Source organism: Pongo abelii, chromosome Y (genome assembly GCF_028885655.2).
Source record: "Pongo abelii isolate AG06213 chromosome Y, NHGRI_mPonAbe1-v2.0_pri, whole genome shotgun sequence".
In the NCBI taxonomy this organism is placed as follows: Eukaryota; Metazoa; Chordata; class Mammalia; order Primates; family Hominidae; genus Pongo; species Pongo abelii.
This window is the reverse complement of record NC_072009.2, coordinates 43,935,716-43,954,958: the sequence shown is the minus strand read 5'-3', so window position 1 is coordinate 43,954,958 and position 19,243 is coordinate 43,935,716. Positions and strand designations below refer to the sequence as shown.

At 37.9% G+C, this 19,243-nt stretch overlaps 1 protein-coding gene and 2 pseudogenes across 1 annotated transcript; all 3 read left to right on the top strand.

The window, feature by feature from the left end:
- Positions 1-9,246: 9,246 nt before the first annotated feature.
- On the top strand, positions 9,247-10,843 carry LOC129053471 (glutamate dehydrogenase 1, mitochondrial-like; annotated as a pseudogene).
- Positions 10,844-13,407: 2,564 nt separating this feature from the next.
- Positions 13,408-14,005, top strand: LOC134760952 (heat shock transcription factor, Y-linked-like; annotated as a pseudogene).
- A 395-nt stretch (positions 14,006-14,400) lies between these two features.
- Positions 14,401-14,706, top strand: LOC134760951 (heat shock transcription factor, Y-linked-like). The gene has a single exon (XM_063721475.1). It carries the CDS (start codon positions 14,401-14,403, stop codon positions 14,704-14,706), a length of 306 nt encoding a protein of 101 aa, XP_063577545.1.
- The last annotated feature ends 4,537 nt before the right edge of the window (positions 14,707-19,243 follow it).

Genomic DNA, 19,243 nt, shown 5'->3' with positions numbered 1-19,243 from the left:
GGGGTGGAGAGTTCTGTAGATGTCTATTAGGTCCCCTTGGTGCAGAGCTGAGTTCAATTCCTGGGTATCCTTGTTGACTTTCTTTCTTGTTGATCTGTCTAATGTTGAGAGTGGGGTGTTAAAGTCTCCCATTATTAAAGTGTGGGAGTCCAAATCTCTTTGTAGGCCACTCAGGACTTGCTTTATGAATCCGGGTGCTCCTGTATTTGGTGCATATATATTTAGGATAGTTAGCTCTTCTTGTTGAATTGATCCCTTTACCATTATGTAATGGCCTTCTTTGTCTCTTTTGATCTTTTTTTGGTTTAAAGTCTGTTTTTTCAGAGACTAGGATTGCAACCCCTGCCTTTTTTTGTTTTCCATTTGCTTGGTAGATCTTCCTCCATCCTTTAATTTTGAGCCGATGTGTGTCTCTGCACATGAGATGAGTTTCCTGAATACAGCACACTGATGGTCTTGAGTCTTTATCCAATTTGCCAGTCTCTGTCTTTTAATTGGAGAACTTAGTCCATTTACATTGAAAGTTAATATGGTTTTGTGTGAATTTGATCCGGTCATTATGATGTTAGCTGGTTATTTTGCTCATTAGTTGATGCAGTCTCTTCCTAGTCTTGACGGTCTTTACATTTTGGCATGATTTTGCAGTGGCTGGTACCGATTGTGCCTTTAAATGTGTAGCGCTTCCTTCAGGAGCTCTTTTAGGGCAGGCCTGCTGGCGACAAAATCTCTCAACATTTGCTTGTCTGTAAAGGATTTTATTTCTCCTTCACTTATGATGCTTATTTTGGCTGGATATGAAATTCTGGGTTGAAAATTCTTTTGTTTAAGAATGTGGAATATTGGACTCCACTCTCTTCTGGCTTGTAGTGTTTTTGCCAAGAGATCCGCTGTTAGTCTGATGGGCTTCCCTTTGAAGGTAACCCGACCTTTCTCTCTGGCTGCCCTTGTCATTTTTTCCTTCATTTCAACTTTGGTGAATCTGACTGTTATGTGTCTTGGAGTTGATCTTCTCGAGGAGTATCTTTGTGGTGTTCTCTGTGTTTCCTGAATCTGAATGTTGGCCTGCCTTGCTAGATTGGGGAATTTCTCCTGGATAATATCCTGCAGAGTGTTCTCCAATTTGGTTCCATTTTCCCCGTCACTTTCAGGTACACCAATCAGATGTAGATTTGGTCTTTTCACATAGTCCCACATTTCTTGGAGGCTTTGCTCTTTTCTTTTTATTCCTTTTTCTCTAAACTTCCCTTCTCACTTCATTTCATTCATTTCATCTTCCATGGCTGATACCCTTTCTTCCATTTGATTGCATTGGCTCCTGAGGCTTCTCCATTCTTCACTTAGTTCTCGAGCCTGGGTTTTCAGCGTCATCAGCTCCTTTAAGCACTTCTCTGTATTGGTAATTCTAGCTATACATTCTTCTAAATTTTTTTCAAAGTTTTCAACTTCTTTGCCTTTGGTTTGAATATCCTCCTATAGCTCAGAGTAATTTGATCATCTGAAGCCTTCTTCTCTGAGCTCGTCAAAGTCATTCTCGGTCCAGCTTTGTTCCGTTGCTGGTGAGGAACTGCATTCCTTTGGAGGAGGAGAGGCACTCCGCTTTTTAGAGTTTCCGTTTTTTCTGCTCTGTTTTTTCCCCATCTTTGTGGTTTTACCTACTTTTGGTCTTTGATGATGGTGATGTACAGATGGGTTTTTGGTGTGGATGTCCTTTCTGTTAGTTTTCCTTCTAACAGACAGGACCCTCAGCTGCAGGTCTGTTGGAGTACCCGGCCGTCTGTGTGAGGTGTCAGTCTGCCCCTGCTGTGGGGTGCCTCCCAGTTAGGCTGCTCAGGGTTCAGGGGTCAGGAACCCACTAGAGGAGGCAGTCTGCCCGTTCTCAGATCTCCAGCTGTGTCCTGGGAGAACCACTGCTCTCCTCAATGTGGTCAGACAAGGACATTTAAGTCTGCAGTGGTTACTGCTGTCTTTTTCTTTGTCTGTGCCCTGTCCCAAGACTTGGAGCCTACAGAGGCAGGCAGGCCTCCTTGAGCTGTGGTGGGCTCCACCCAGTTCAAGTTTCCGGGCTGCTTTGTTTACCTAAGCGAGCCTGGGCAATGGCTGTCACCCCTCCCCCAGCCTCGCTGCTGCCTTGCTGTTTTATCTCAGACTGCTGTGCTAGCAATCAGCGAGACTCCGTGGGCGTCGGACCCTCTGAGCCAGGGGCAGGCTATAATCTCCTGGTGCACCATTTCGTAAGCCCATCGGAAAAGCACAGTATTCGGGTGGGAGTGGCCCGATTTTCCAGGTGCTGTCTGTCACCCCTGGAGAGGGCACTCCCTGAACCCTTGTGCTTCCTGAGTGAGGTAATTCTTCGCCCTTCTTTGGCTCATGCACGGTGCGATCACCCACTGACCTGTGCCCACTGTCTGGCACTCCCTAGTGAGATGAACAGGGTACCTCAGATGGAAATGCAGAAATCACCCATCTTCTGCGTCACTCACGCTGGGAGCTGTAGACCGGAGCTCTTCCTATTAGGCCATCTTGGCTCCTCCCCTGAAATTTTAGTTAATAATAATTATCACTTTTGTTTGTTTGTTTTCAAACCATGCTAGATGTAGTCACATTTCTATGACCTGGTAAATGAAATTCAGCCTTTGAATAATGAGAAGTTTTTTTTTTTTTGAGACGAAGTCTCGTTCTGTCACCCAGGCTGGAGTGCATTGATGCAATCTCAGCTCACTGCAAGCCCTGCCTCCTGGCTTCACGCCATTTTCCTGCCTCAGCTTCCCAAGTAGCTGGGACTACAGGAGCCCACCATCAAACCCGGCTATTTTCTTTTTCTATTTTTAGTAGGGATGGGGTTTCACTGTTATCCAAGGTGGTCCCCTGACCTCTTGATCCACCCATCTCAGCCTCCCAAAGCACTGGGATTACAGGCATGAGCCACCATGCCGGGCCTTTAATTTTTAATAATTATATTCACATTTTGTTTTTTAAAGCAGGCATTTTTCTTTTCTTTTTTTTTTTTTTTACTGTTGTTCTGTCTGTGTCATATAAGCCGTACTTATTTTTAGGATTCTCTGAATATTTTTCTCAAATTAAGGTTTTTCTGCTAAGGAAAAATATTGTTTTTGAGATAATGCTACATGGACCCATTAGCAACATGATATAACTATTAAAATCAGGCTGCTAAGAGTATAAAAGCATCTGGTTGAAAATAAAAAGTATCTGGTTTGAAATAAAGCCGAAAAAAATGTTAGGTTTTAGTGGCAGTTTGCATATTTAAGATACAGCTATGAAGTAAGTGAACCCAGAATACTTAAATTTTGGAAATGTTGGTACTCAAGTAATTTATCATTCCTTTACTTTTTTGCATAGATATTGACAGAAACTAAATAAATTAGAATATTTTAACTGTAGTAAATAATTCTTAAATTTCTGTTTGTCTTCCTCAGTGATCAGAAATTGTTTGGTTTTCAAATAGCATCTCAGCACTTATCATCAATGGAGATTAAAATACAAACTTTCCTCTGCCTTTCTAGATCTGATACATCACACCATGCAGTCATTGCAACCTTGGCAGTGTTTCCTTTATTAGAATCTCCATATGGGATGTTAACTAACACTTGATTAACAGCCACTAACAAACAACAATAACAAAAATGTAAAATTCAAGTCCTGATATTGTAGTTGGTTTTACCCCTAGGGTGTTGAATTTAAAACAGATAAAGATGGATAATTATACTGACAAAAAGTGAATGAGGCAGACAGAATATAAAATTCTAATAAAGTCTCCATCTTTGCTCTTGGTTGCTTGTGCTTTATGTTTTCTTAGCACTTCACTGTGGCGTGCATGTCTGCCTAGCTAATTTTTCTATGCAACGAACTTCATCAGTGCATAAACTGGATATTGTTTCTTTTTGTATCAATAATCTCAGGTGTAGAGAAAAACATATAGAAACATGATAGATATGTGTAAGATAACGTTATTTTTCTCTGTAGCTACAAGGAAATTATGACATTTGGAGCTCCTGTGTATGTTCTCATTCCTTCCACAACTAGTTTAACAGCCATATTTGTTGTGTGGTAATAATTCCAAATATGTCACATAAATGATATCATGAAATCTGTAAAAATACATTATACTCACAAGAGAACTCTGAATTCTAGGAGAACAAACTATCTTATTCCTCATAAGTTATTTATCTCAGAGCACATAGCCATCAGTGTCTGTGTCAGTAATGTTTTCTGATTTACAACAAATAAGAGACTTTTACATACACAGATTCTGCAAACAGATTTCTGCAAACGTATATTAAGATGTTTGAAAACAAAAACAAAAACAAATCAATACGACCGTAAAATGTAACAAATTTAAAGCCGTTAGAGTATATTATCTGCCTATGGAGCATTTACATTTTATTAAATATTTATGTAGGGAAAAAGTAAACTACACAAGAGGAAGGATGTGAATTATACTTACATACTCCATCATTGTAAATCAGAAGCTTAAGCAGACACAAATTATATTATTTAAGAGGCTTCTGGAGCCAATCCCCTATAACTATCAAAGGATTGATCTATGTAAATATTTTAAGCTTTGGTAAGAAAATATTGCTCATGTTAGCGATGGCATAATCACCCTAATGATGTTAATTATTATTTACTTATACTTTTATAAATAAATTTAAAAGATTATAAGCCCTAATATTATTATTAAATTGTTTTAATGTTTGCTCAGGGAATGTGAACATTTTACATGTTGTCTGTCTATGGTATGTTAACATAATTAAGCACTTGCTGTTTAAATAATTTTTTTTCTTTTTTTTTTTTTTTGGCCAACATAAAGGATTTGAGTATGAATAAAAATGTGCATTTACATTCAGTGATTATTTTGAATTTCCTTGGGAGTTGGATACGCGACCTTACACAGAAGCAGGCGTTGCAAAGCTGGAAGAGAATACTGTCCAATCAGAAAATCAGTTGATTTAACAGAAAGAGTAACCTGAAAATAAAACTACAAAGATCACAAAATGCAGACTTTTAAGTGTGCCTGTATTCTGTGGTCAAGCAAGCAGTGGGCATAAATATTCTTATATTATTCAAAAAATGGTAGGATGATGACTGAGATTCCTGGTATAAATTTGATGATGAAGATTTAACAGGATTTAAAATCGATGATGATGAGAAATTTTATCGAAGGCCTTTTCTGCATCTATTGAGATAATCATGTGGTTTTTGTCTTTGGTTCTGTTTATATGATGGTTTGCTTTTATTGATTTGCGTGTATTGAACCAGCTTTGCATCCCAGGGATGAAGCCCACTTGATCATGGTGGGTAAGCTTTTTGATATGCTGCTGGATTCAGTTTGCTAGTATTTTATTCAGGATTTTTTTGCATCGCTATTCATCATGGATATTGGTCTAAAATTTTCTTTTTTGTACATATGTCTCTGCTAGGATTTGGTATCAGGATGGTGCTGGCTTCATAAAATGAGTTGGGGAGGATTCTCTCTTTTTCTATTGATTGGAATAGTTTCAGAAGGAATGGTACCAGCTCCTCTTTGTGCCTCTGGTAGAATTCAGCTATGAATCCATCTGGTCCTGGACTTTTTTTGGTTGATAGGCTATTAACTGCTACTTCAATTTCAGAGCCTGTTATTGGTCTATTCAGGAATTCAACTTCTTCCTGGTTTAGTTTTGGGAGTGTGTATGTGTCAAGGAATTTATCCATTTCTTCTAGATTTTCTAGTTCATTGGTGTAGAGGTGTTTACAGCAGTCTCTGAAAATACTTAAATGTTAGACCTAACCCATAAAAACCCTAGAAGAAAACCTAGGCAATACAAGACATAGGCATGGACAAGGACTTCATGTCTAAGACACCAAAAGCAGTGGAAACAAATGCCAAAATTGACATATGGGTTCTGATTAAACTAAAGAGCTTCTGCACAGACAAAGAAATTACCATCAGAGTGAACAGGCAACCTATAGAATGGAAGAAAATTTTTGCAATCTACCCATCTGACAGAGGGCTAATATACCAGAATATACAAAAATTAAACAAATTTACAAGAAAAAAATCAAACAACCCCATCAAAAAGTGGGCAAAGGATATAAACAGATGCTTCTCAAAAGAAAACATTTATGCAGCAAGAAGACACATCAAAAAATGCTCAGTATCACTGGCCATCAGAGAAATGCAAATCAAAACCACAATGACAGACCATCTCACACCAATTAGAATGGTGATTATTAAAAAGTCAGGAAACAACAGGTGTTGGAGTGGATGTGGAGAAATAGAAAATCTTTTACACTGTTGGTGGGACTGTAAACTAGTTCAACCATTGTGGAAGACAGTGTGGTGACTCCTCAAGAGTCTAGAACTGGAAATATCATTTGACCCAGCCATCTCATTACTTGGTATATACACAAAGGATTATAAATCATGCTGCTATAAAGACACATGCACACGTGTGTTTATTGTGGCACTATTCACAATAGGGAAGACTTGGAACCTACCCAAATGTCCATCAATGGTAGACTGGATTAAGAACATGGCACATATATACCATGGCATACTTATGCAGCCATTAAAAAATGATGAATTCATGTCCTTTGTAGGGACATGGATGAAGCTGGAAACCATCATTCTGAGCAAACTATAGCCAAGGACAGAAAACCAAACACCACATGTTCTCACTCATAGGTGGGAATTGAACAATGAGAACACTTGGACACAGGATGGGGAACATCACACAATGAGACCTGTCATGGAATGGGGGAAGTGGGGAGGAAGGAGGGATAACATTAAGAGATATACCTAATGTAAATGACGAGTAAATGGGTGCAGCACACCAACATGGCACATATATACATATGTAACAAACCTGTACATTGTGCACATGTACTCTAGAACTTTAAGTGTAATGATAAAAAAAGAAATTTTAAAAATTAGTGTTTTGATGGAGAGTACATGAATGTATTTGATCACATGCTGAAGTGCATGTCATATAGACAGCAGAAGAGGGGATAAAATGCTTACATAGTTTTGAAATAATAAACAAATGGACATGATTAGTGAAGAAGATGAGATGATAAGACATATATTATGGCTAACTGTTGCAAGACCACATCATATCATCATGTCACCAGCCTTCGAGAAAAGTGTATGGAAAAAAAAAAATGACATTTATTCCTAAGTGAAAGCAATAAAGTTGAGTATTTGCAGTTTGTGAAAGAACTGCTTACTTGTAATGGTGTTTATTTAAACCCTGCTTGTGCAAAGCTTTTAGATTAGCTTCTTAGTAACAAAAATAATGTGTGCTTGGCTTCTATGATTCTTTACAAGGCATCAACATGTTTTTAATACTTTTCTTCAGTCTTCTGTTTGCTTTTTTCATAGAATCATTAGCCTTAATTTATGTGAATGTGTTTCGTTTCTGGTTTAGTTATTTTAAAGTAAAAAATTTAAGATATCTGCACCTTAGAATAGTGGACCTTAATGTATGGATATATGAAAATCATTTATTTATTACACCAGTTATTATTTTTTACTCAAGCATTAGTTTAAAATGTGGGTTAGTGAAGTGGTAAGATCGTCAGTAAAAACTAGTGTTAACTAATAAGAATTATGTTAAGAAACAGCTTGAAAATACAACTGTCTTTGACTGTATAGGTACTTTTTATTTAAAGAGCAGAATTATTTTTCTGCCTGAATCAAAATAAATTACTATGATTAGTACACAGATTGCTGCTACATTCCTCATTATCACTGTATTTTACATTTTAAAAAACTAATTTGTGTTCCTGCCAGTGACTGGTAAATGGCTTTGGATTTTATTCATAGGGAACTTATAAATGGTTTGGTTGTCTATTATACTTCTTTACATTTTTCTAACCATAAAAATATTATTTCAAATTTTAAATATACAATAAACATTTTTGCAGTAATTGTGAGAGAATTCTTCGTAAACTTAAAATTGTGTAATCTAAGTGTGTGTTTATTATTTCAAAATTGGTTCCTACTCCAATAACTTTGTATTGCACCTTTTTCCAGTGTATCATTAAGTATGAATCTTTACCTTTTCTAAATAAAATATTAAGTGATAATTAAAAAGATAATAACATATTTTAGCTGAGGTTTTCTTGCTCATAATAATAATTCCAATAATTTGGAAGGCCAAGGCAAAAAGATCGCTTGAGGCCAAGAATTTTGAACCTGGTTTGGCAAAATAGTGAAACACAATCTCTACAAAAGTTTTTACAAATCAGGAAGATATGGTAGCTCACACCAGTAACCTTAGCAATCTATAAGTCCATGGTGGGTGGATCACTTCAGGCTTATAAATTGAGGCTGGCCTGAACAATATAGCAGGACTCTGTCTATAAAATATATTAAAATAATTAAAGAAACTGAATAGTTATCTGAGCCTACTGGCCTTTTCCTGGAGAACCTGCTAACTGGGAGGCTGAAGCTGCAAGAGCATGCGTATCACAGGCTGCCACTAAGGAGATCAGACAGATACCTGATTCTTTTACGTAGCTAAGTGGATACAGCCTACTTTACGTTTACCTTTTTTCATGTAAAAATGCTTCTTTTCTTACCTTTTTATGACTATAGGTAGGCTTGTAGTTTGGAGTCAGAAGACAGCTTTAGCTGAGTCATCTCCCCCTGAAAACACAAGGCATACTCCCTCCCTACACAGTCACCCATCTTAGCAACCCAAAATGCTCAGCCAGAATTTGACTTAGGTTGTTCTACATTTAATGTGATTTTGTCTTCTGATCCTCCCATTAACGCTCTCTTTTCTCCACACTCATCTCCCATCTTTTGCTACTGTCAGTAATCATTCATCCCCTCCCATCACAAAAGAAGCGTATACTCCATTCAGATAGAGCGACATGAAAATTCTCCAGAAAAGTAAAAAATTAAAAATATATATATTTTAATTTTGCACTTTTTTTAATTTTTAAAAAAGGTCAAAATTGAGGAACCACATGCATCTGGTGGGAGACGGGTTTTATCTTCACAAAGAATTTACTGATGTGAACATTTCTGTTGCATCATATTAGTAGAAAAAAATCTGAATTAAACAAGAACAAAAAACTGCAAAACCTGGGGTGAAGCCCTGCTGCTTTCCTGGGCCGGGCCCGCTGCCCTGGGCTCAGCGGCCGCCCAGAAGGCCGCGTTGCTGGGCCAGGCCCGGGGACACTCCGCCCCCACCCCGCAGTCGGGACTCGCATTGGCCGCATGGAGCCATTACAGCGAGGCGGTGGCCGACCGCTAGGACGACCCCAACTTCTTCAAGATGGTGGAGGGCTTCTTCAATCGCGGCGCCAGCATCGTGGAAGACAAGCTGGTGGAGGACCTGAGGACCTGGGAGAGTGAGGAGCAGAAAGAGAACAGGCTGCGCGGCATCCTGTGGATCATCAAGCCCTGCAACCATGTGCTGAGTCTCTCCTTCCGCATCGGGCACGACGACAGCTCCTGGGAGGTCATCTAAGGCTACACGGCCCAGCACAGCCAGCACCGCAAGCTCTGCAAGGGAAGTGTCCGTTACAGCACTGATGTGAGTGTAGATGAAGTAAAAGCTTTGGCTTCTCTGATGACATACAAGTGTGCAGTGGTTGATGTGCTATTTGGGGTTGTTAAGAACAATCCCAAGAACTATACTAGTAATGAATTGGAAAAGATCACAAGGAGCTGGCAAAGAAAGGCTTTATTGGTCGTGGCATTGATGTGCCTGCTCCAGACATGAGCATAGGTGAGCGGGAGATGTCCTGGATCGCTGATGCCTATGCCAGTACCATAGAGCACTATGACATTAATGCACAAGCCCGTGTTACTGGTAAACCCACCAGCCAAGGGGGAATCCATGGACGCATCTCTGCTACTGGCCATGGTGTCTTCCGTGGGATTGAAAACATCATCAATGAAGCTTCTTACATGAGCATTTTAGAAATGACACCAGGGTTTGGAGATAAAACATTTGTCCTTCAGGGATTTGGTAATGTGGGCCTACACTCTATGAGATATTTACATCGTTTTGGTGCTAAATGTATTGCTGTTGGTGAGTCTGAAGGGAGTATATGGAATCCAGGTGGTATTTACCCAAAGGAAGTGGAAGACCTCAAATTGCAACGTGGGTCCATTCTGGGCTTCCCCAAGGCAAAGCCCTATGAAGGAAGCATCTTGGAGGTCAACTGTGACATACTGATCCCAGCTGCCCGTGAGAATCAGTTGACCAAATCCAATGAATCCAGAGTCAAAGCCAAGATCATTGCTGGAGGTGCCAAGGGGCAAACAACTCCAGAAGCTGACAAGATCTTCCTGGAGAGAAACATAATTGTTATTCCAGATCTCTACTTGAATGCTAGAGGAATGAGAGTATCTTACTTTGAGTGGCTGAAGAATCTAAATCATGTCAGCTGTAGCCGTTTGACCTTCAAGTATGAAAGGGATTCTAACTACCACTTGCTTTTGTCTGTTCAAGAGAGTTTAGAAAGACAATTTGGAAAGCATGGTGGAACTATTCCCATTGTACCCACGGCAGAGTTCCAAGACAGGACGCCAGGTGCATCTGAGAAAGACATCATGCACTCTGGCTTGGCATACACAATGGAGTGTTTTGCCAGGCAAATCATGTGCACAGCCAGGAAGTTTAACCTGGGATTGGACCTGAGAACAGCTGCCTATGTCAATACCATTGAGAAAGTCTTCAAAGTGTACAATGAAGCTGGTTTGACCTTCACATAGATGGATCATGGCTGACTTCCACACTATCCTCTTCACGTGTAACTTCTGCAGACCTATCACAAGTTTACATGCAACCACAGAAATCCCTTTCTCTCCTGACTCATTAATAATGGATACCTTTCTCAACAAGTCAGTCCAAATCAGCCCATTAAGGTGAAATAAGTTAAGGTTAGAGGATCATGTACAAGCTGAGTGTGAAAGTAGAAGTCCCCTACACCAGAGAGCCATTTTGGTATTTTGCCTTCAAATAAAAAACCTCCTCCATCTGGCTGTGCAGCCTTGCTCTGTGGCTTTTCCCAATGCAATCAGTGCTAGTGCTGGGGAAGGGACAGTCAAGAGCAGTCAGTTGCTTACTTATTTTGCTCTGGATGAGTCTGGGATATGCTGTAACTTTAACACATTTAAGAAGTAGGTGTGTGGCCTTTTCAGAAGGTGGCATGGTCCTCAAGTGAGTTCTCAGTATTTTATATCAGCAAAATAACTCAATTTTGCAGGTTGCAAACAAATATAAAAGCTGTTTGTGTTTACAAATTTTATTATTTTAGAATAGAATAAGTACATGCTGCTGTAATAAAATTGTCTTTAATCACTTAACAAGCCTAACCTTGACTCAAACAGTGAATGCCTATAAAAATAATAAATGAAAAAAACTAGTATTTTTATATCATAAATCAGTATTATTTATAGCTTATCATTCATGTATTGTTGTCCAGCAAACATTAAAAGCCCTGTGGATAATTAAGTTTTCTTCATACATGCAAAATGTTGGAGGCTATTTTCGTTAAAACCATCAGAATTTGCTTACTATAATTAAGACACATAGTCCAAAGAATGCAGGAAACTTTTTATCATGTTAACTAATTGTTCTCTTTTGAAGATCTATGGTTGACTAAACTATAATTCAAGTAGAATGTCCCAGAAAAAAACCACTTTGGCTCCCTGTTTGGAGTCTGGCAGGCTCTGAGCATTGCCAATTGCCCCTACTCACCTGACTTTGTATCCTCTCCTTTTAGAGGCTTTCCATTCTGCACCCAGCTTCACTAACAGAGAGCTGAAAACAACCTTGGGTTGAGTGTTTCATTTGGGAGTTATTTTGCCAGTGCCTTTTGAACAGTAGTGTCCCCATGAATTGCTAGATAATACATGTGTAAGAATCAGCTTTTTTTTTTTTTTTTTAACTATAACACCTTTCAGAAATTTCTAACTACTTTGTAACTGCATGGATTAACCTGTTGATAAAAGCAGTTATTTAAAGTCTACATTTTCCAAAGAAAAAAAAACAAACCAAAACCTAAAGGATGTTAGATGAAGACAATCTTCTAACAATGACACCTCTTCCCAGTATGAAAGAACTAACTCCTACGATATGAGAAATATCAATATTTTATTTCTTTCTTCTACATATATTCAACACTTATCAATGTCAAAGAGTTCAAATTTTAATATGTCAAATTTCAACCATGAAGATATAAAAAGTCTTACTGTTAATGCAGCATTGCTATTTTATTCAATAGTAACATTACTTTATAAATTCAAATCCTGCTTAATAATGTTAACAATTATTTGCAGGACACAAAGATTATTCCTTACAAAATCTTTTTTCATAGAGATTATGTTCTTGGAGCCAAATAAAAATTTTACTGCTTAGACAAACATACATGCTTACTTTTCTTACATTTTCTTGTTGTTATTATTTTTATTGTTATTATTATTTATTTACATCTCCTACTCTTTGGGATCTCCTTACAAGTAAATCACCTTCTTTGAAAATCTCTTTCATCATTAACATTTGTCAGATATTTACAGACATACCAAATAAAATCATTATTTATTTTTCTGATATGACTGAAAAAGGTTTTGAAGAGATATGCATATAAATAACTTTTTATTCTGAAATGTAATTAGTTAGTTTTATTCACAATTGTTCTCCCCTTGATTTATCAAGGTAAGTTTCACATAATGAAAAATTACATTTGAGTGTACAATTCAATGGAATTTAATATGTTTATGATGTCGTACAATCATCATCTATCTTTAGTTCCTAAACATTTCTATTGCGCAGCAGGAAACTCCATATCTACTAAACAGTTCTATTTATTTCCCAGCCTCTCATAACCAGTAACCTACTTTTTTTCTCTATGGCTATATCTTTTTACCACATTGGTTTTGCACTGCAACAGTTTTCAATCCAACATGCCAAAGTCATAGAGGTTTTAAAATCGTTCACTTTTGTTTTCCTTTTCCTTTTTCTTTTTTTTTTTTTTTCATTTTGCAATTACCAGGACCTATGCTCCTCTCACCAGTCTAGTAAGAGTGTCTGTGTCAGGGAGAGAATTACATTTATTTCAGGGATTGAGGACATTATTTTCTTATTTATTTAAATGCTGCTACAGGGATGTGATTTTGCAGCCTACAATGTGTAAGTGAGCAGTCTATGTTTTATTTTCACTGGCTACATTTCTCAGACTGGGAAGGAAATACTTTTGGCCAGATTTTTATTGATTGCTAGGAGACTAAAGTCCTCTTGTGATGTCTTTGCTACTCAGCTTGACATATACTAGAGTGATGCTTTAGATTGCCTTACCTGCATAAGCCTTCTGAAGCTGCATTTGAAGCTTCAGTCTTGAAAACCATACAGGCTGGAAGAGTATCTAAAGAAATATTTATTTGAGATGGCACATGTTTCTTCAGAAACTCAAGTTGTTTCTCCCAGAGATGAATTAACTGATTCAGAAGCCTCCGCTAGATCACCACTGTGTAAACTCACATTCCCCAGGGACTCAGACTTAAGGTCAATGATTGAAGAAAATGCTGTTCAGGTTTTTTCACAAGAATCCTTGTTAAAATGGCCATGTGACACAGTGTGTGTTTCTGAGCCAGATAAAGATAATGATTTTTTTTTCTCTGACCTTCCCCAGGAAATATCAGAAAATATTTGAGAGTGACCAATTCAAGTCTATTCTATAGGATGGGAATGGAACTTGCATAGTGATTAATGAAGGACTCGTCAAGAAAGAAATTTTGGATAGAAAGTCTCCTTACAGAATATTTCAAGCTGACAGTATCAAAAGTTTTGTTTGACATCTCAGCCTTTATGGATTTAGTAAAATTTGACAGAATTTTCAAAGATCTGCCTTTGTAGCCACTTTTCTGGTGGGAGAGAATGAATCCATTGTCTTAAGCAAGATATTTAATATATTTCAATTACCACTTTACATAGAGTATATATGTAATTTTACTTTGTACATCAGTAAATATGTTAATACATGAAGTAAGACCAGATTTTGAAAATTATATAAAATACTAAGGTAAATTTTTTTTAATTTTTTTGAAATTATTGAGTTCAGCTTGAGAATTAACCTTCCAGCATTTTAAGAAATTTTGCTAACAACTTTGAATCTTACCAGTGAAATCAAAATAAATCTACCAAAGCCACTTAATGCAATGTTACTATTAATATATAACATGTTTTCACTTGAGGGCTTAACAACTTTAGTGCTCTTTTCCCAAAAGCACATTCTTGTTCATGTTCATGAATTTTTTGATGATATTAAGTTTGTGTGATGAAACAGAAATCTGATATTTTAAGTGTTTGTTATTGTCACTTGTCTCAACAAATTGCAACAGATCAGAATGCTATTTTAAATCAGTTGACGTCTATTCATATGCACTCTCATAGCACCTGCATCCAAGCAAGTGGCCACATTGTGAATTTCATTACAACCACAACTTCTCAATACCGCAACATAATTCCCTTGCAAAACTGTTTTCTGGGGCTGATAGTGGAACCATCCGCTCTTCCAACAAGATATCCTGTGGTATTAGTCTACGAGGCTCCACATCCTAACCTGCTACCAGTAGGCAAACCATGGTTGCAAATGCGTACGATACCTGATACATCAGCTGTCCCTCATTCCAGGCCAGATCTTCAACCATCACAACTGGACAAATATCACCCTAATTACAAATGATCTTCCATTAAAACAGTATCAGATTATGCATGACAACAGAGACTAACATTTACATAGACCAAAAAAACCCTAAAAATATCTGCAATTATCTTACTGAAAAATAAAACTGTATGACAACTTATATGTTTGCGTTTTCTTTATTTCTCAAAGTATAGTTAAAAGTAAAATGATGTTTTCTTTCAGTGTCAGACTGTTGTACTACTTCCTATAAAAATATATGTGGGCTTTTTGATTATTTGTAAGGAAATTTGATGTGCTCCTTTGTAAGTTAAGTAATTTAGTTCTTTAAAGAATAAAAAATAATAAAGTCTTTGGGTCCACTTGCTGCTGAAACAACATGGTTCCACTGCCTGGGTAATTTGTAAAAAGGCTTATTTTGCTCATGGTTCTGGAGGTGGGGAAGTCCAAGGGGCTGCACCTCATGAGATCTTCTTTCTATGTTACAACATGGCAGGTTGACCTTATACGGTGAAGGGCATGAGATGAACAGAAAATCGGGACCAAAGTCATCCTTCATCAAACTCACTCACAAAATAACTAATTTGTTCTCCAGATAGCAAAATCAGATAATAAAATCAGAGTGGCACTTAATTTGCAGCAGCAGGATTGGAATTCTTACTGTTGAGGTTGGTGGTAGCAAACTCATTTATGGTTGGTTTCTGCTTCATGCTTAGATGGTGTGTTGAAATATTTTATACTTAGAACTTTCTAACATTTTCTGATTAGGGCTTTTTAAAATAGAAACAAACCCTTCCTGTTTTGAATTTAGCCAATTTATTGTAAAAATTCGTTCATATGTTTCTACTTTTTAGACTGTGGATTTCTTGTAGACAGAAATTGTATCTTATACCTCTTTTTCTTCAGCAGTGGTGTGCCTGGCACCTAGTTGAATTGTCAGATTTGTTGAATAAGTAATGTAAAATTGTACCAGAAGTAAACTATTACATATATCAACTTTACACAGAAAACATTTTGCTAAGTAAGATGTATGAGTCAATTCACTCACTTGTTTAAGAAACATTTATTAAGTGACTACAGTATGTTATGAGCTAGGAATATGGCAGTAAACAAATCTCACCTTGCCTCAAACTTCAGTGGATCCAGGAGTCTCTAGAAGTTTAATTCTTTCTCAATAGGCAATTCCTCTTCACTGAAGATTTGACAAGAAGCTTTGAGAAGGCAAGAGTGTGTGAACTCAGCAGGTGTTTGTGATGTACCTACTCTGTGCCAGAAGCTGTAGTGTCACAGGATCTGCCTGTCTCCTAGGAAAGGTGAACACTAAAACCATTATTTTAAGTAGCAAAATTGCCAAATATGCCAAGTGATGGCAAGGGAAAGCACTGGTTCCCAAGAGTTTAATGGGCACTGAGCCTATTGTGGGGTCCAGGCATCTCTGGAATGGTGCCTTCGTAGGTCATGGTTGTCCCTCCTTGTTGCTCCTGCTGTCTCCTTCAGTTACACGTTACTTACTGCTTGATGCTCTGCATTGATGTACACATGGCCCAGTTTTCCCTGGTGGACTGCTTGGGACATTCTTGTCATCAGGCTCTGAAGACTTTGTTCACAGAGGTGTACTTTCCAGATGGGGAAGCCAGAGATCTGGGGTCCTTTGTTGAGGCCACTTTCACATTGTTTATCTTCCCTGACATACGTAACAGATGAAGCTCAGGGGAGCGATGAACGCCAGGGCACAGTGTGGACAATGTACAATTTTTCAAGCTCCAGCTTTAACTTTTTTTCTTACTGCTTTCCTAGGACAGTATATTTAGATGGAAGTAAATGAAAATAATGTTATTAGGGGATACGATTAAAATATATCCCACTTGCAAAAAAGGAAGTGGATTATTTGTGAACTGTAATACTTTATTTTTACTGAGAAATCCCCTTAAAACTTGGAACCTGCATAGAAGATAATTATTTCATTCTTCAAATGTTTAGTAGGAAACTATATGCCAGGACTGTGCTAGGTACTATGGATACATGATTGACTATTTAGTATAACATGCCTTGGAGTTTCATATAAATGGCTAATGCTGTATATACAGTGTGGTAAAAAGAGACTTCTGAGATGCACAGGGGACAGGCAATAAAGGGTATTTAAATGGTGGATAAATGTGTCTGGATGTTTAACTCAGGGCTGTTGAAGTTTTTCAAGGTAAGTGGTCTCAGAGTTTTGGCATTTTTAGGCCCTGGTAAATACTTTGTTTCTAGCTGATTATTGGCCACCATTACTGATCATCAATTGGCTCTGTCTGATCCAGCAACTCCACCACTGGGTAGCTACACTAAGGAAAATGAATAAATACCCGTACTTGTATGTTTCCTGCAATGCTATTCACGGTAGCACAGATATAAATCAACCTAATGTCCATCAACAGATGTTTGGAGAAAGAAAATGTAGAAAATATACACAATGAAATACTATTCAGGCACAAAAAAGAATAAAATCATAACTGCTGGAGACACATGGATGGAACTGGAGGTCATTATTGTAAGTGAAACAACCAGACAGAGAGTAAACATCGTATATTCTCACTCATAAGTGGGTGCTTAAAGATGTCTAGGTACTGATATAGAGAATGGAATGATAATGGAGACTTAGCAGGATGACAGGATGGGAGGGGTGTATAGTGAGAAATTACTTAATGGGTACGATGTCTATTATTCAGGTAATAGATACCCTAAAAGCCCTGACTTCACAATTACACAATCCATGCTTACAGAAAATTGCACTTGTAACCAATAAATTTATACCCAGAAAGTCTTAGACCTCTCTCTCTTCTCTCCTCTCATAAGCCTCAGAGCTCAATGATCCCCTTGGATCTCCACAGCCTCCTAAGTTTTGACTTTCCTACCTAACATGATTTTAGGCAGACATAAGGGAGTGTTTCAGGATGATGCTCTCTGTCACACTGCTTCTGAAGCAACATCAGAGGCTCTTCTGGTGGCCTTTATCTATTCACTGCTTTCATCAAGGAATAAAACATCTGTGGTTAAAATTTTAAAAACTGTGTTTCCCACACACAATTCAGACCTTTCAGAACAGATTTTAGAATTTTAAGGAAACAGCATTTTCCTGAATCAAAAGGGCACTGTAGTGCAAAGGCCAATGTCACATAAGTACATTTTCCCCATCTGTAACATAACTCTCAGATGCTGTTCCCACAGCTGGAATCACTGCAATGTTTTGACTGAGGTACTGGAAAAGCCTATGAGCTCATTATCATTTGAACATATGAATAACATAAAATTTAGGCAGAATTTTATTTGAAATGATTATGCAATTTTTAATTAACAGATTTATATTGTGTTAATTCAAACAATACCCATCAGGTTGTTATGCTGTAAGCTAGAAATATTTACAATAACACATGGTCTTGAGTCTCATCTGATGAATTGAAGCATAAAGAAAAATAATTTATCTTAGGGAACTTTGTGACAGTTTCTGTTTAAATTTTCCTCATAATGATTTAAAACTCTTGTGCATATATAGAGAATTCATGACTGAAGAGACTTTTTTGGACTATTGTGCTATGTTTATTATTGTAACTTTTTAAGATCTGGAGGAACATATATTTAGTCTCAGTTGGCCCAGTAAATGTTTTGGAATCAGCTTCTGTGTTGTGTATTGAGTATTGAAGCAACAGTGGAGAAAATGCTACTGCCCTCACAGAGTCTGGGGGAGAGAACCTGTTGGAGTATGGCAGGGAACACTCTGGGAGCATCCCAGGATGCCAAAAGTGCACACAGATGGAACATGTGCCTTAGAGTGGGGGAGGGTCAGACAAGGAGAGGTGTCAGGAAAAACAAGGAAAGATCTGCAGGAATAGAAACACACTTGAGAAATTCATGGGGAATGAAAAGAGAATGAATGGGTGAACAGCAGCAGATTGCCAACAAGGAAACCAAGAAGGAGCAGCCACAGAGGTTGATGGAGAATGAGGAGAAAGAAGGTGACACTGAAGCCAAGGAAAGGAAAATGTTTCAACATTTCTGGAAAACAAAATCACACACTCTGTCTTAATGTTGCTGTTTTGTGAGTCATATAGCCACATTCCAGGTTCTGAGATGTCCGGCACTAAAGATGTTTCTTTTAGTTTGCTTAACCCAGCATTTGCCAGAATAATCTGGGCTCAGCATGAGCGTGTGCGTGTGTGTGTGTTTATGTGTGTGCACGCACCTGTGTGTTCCACTAATATCTCACTGAGGCTAGTGTTCTATACAACATAATTTTTTAAACACTGGTTTTATCCATCCTGTGTTCAGCTGCAGCAATATTTACAAAGATCAACTTTGATCATATGTCTTGTTACTAAAGAAAACATAACAAACTAATGAGTAAAGGCCAGCCTGCAGTGGCTCCTCACTACTTGTACAATGTAGCCCAACTGGCTTGGCCTAGGAGCCCTGTACTGACCTGGCTGTACTGCTGTCTGCCTGCTCTTTGCCTCCCCTTTCCTCCTGGAGAAGGTAGTGTTACTCTGAACTTTGGACAGCATTGAACATGTGTCCTTCTCCTAAAGCGGAGCATGTTTTC

Bases quoted from the DNA above. Each gene is read 5' to 3' on its own strand.
- LOC134760951 (XM_063721475.1), top strand. From the start codon at position 14,401: ATGCACTCTCATAGCACCTGCATCCAAGCAAGTGGCCACATTGTGAAT.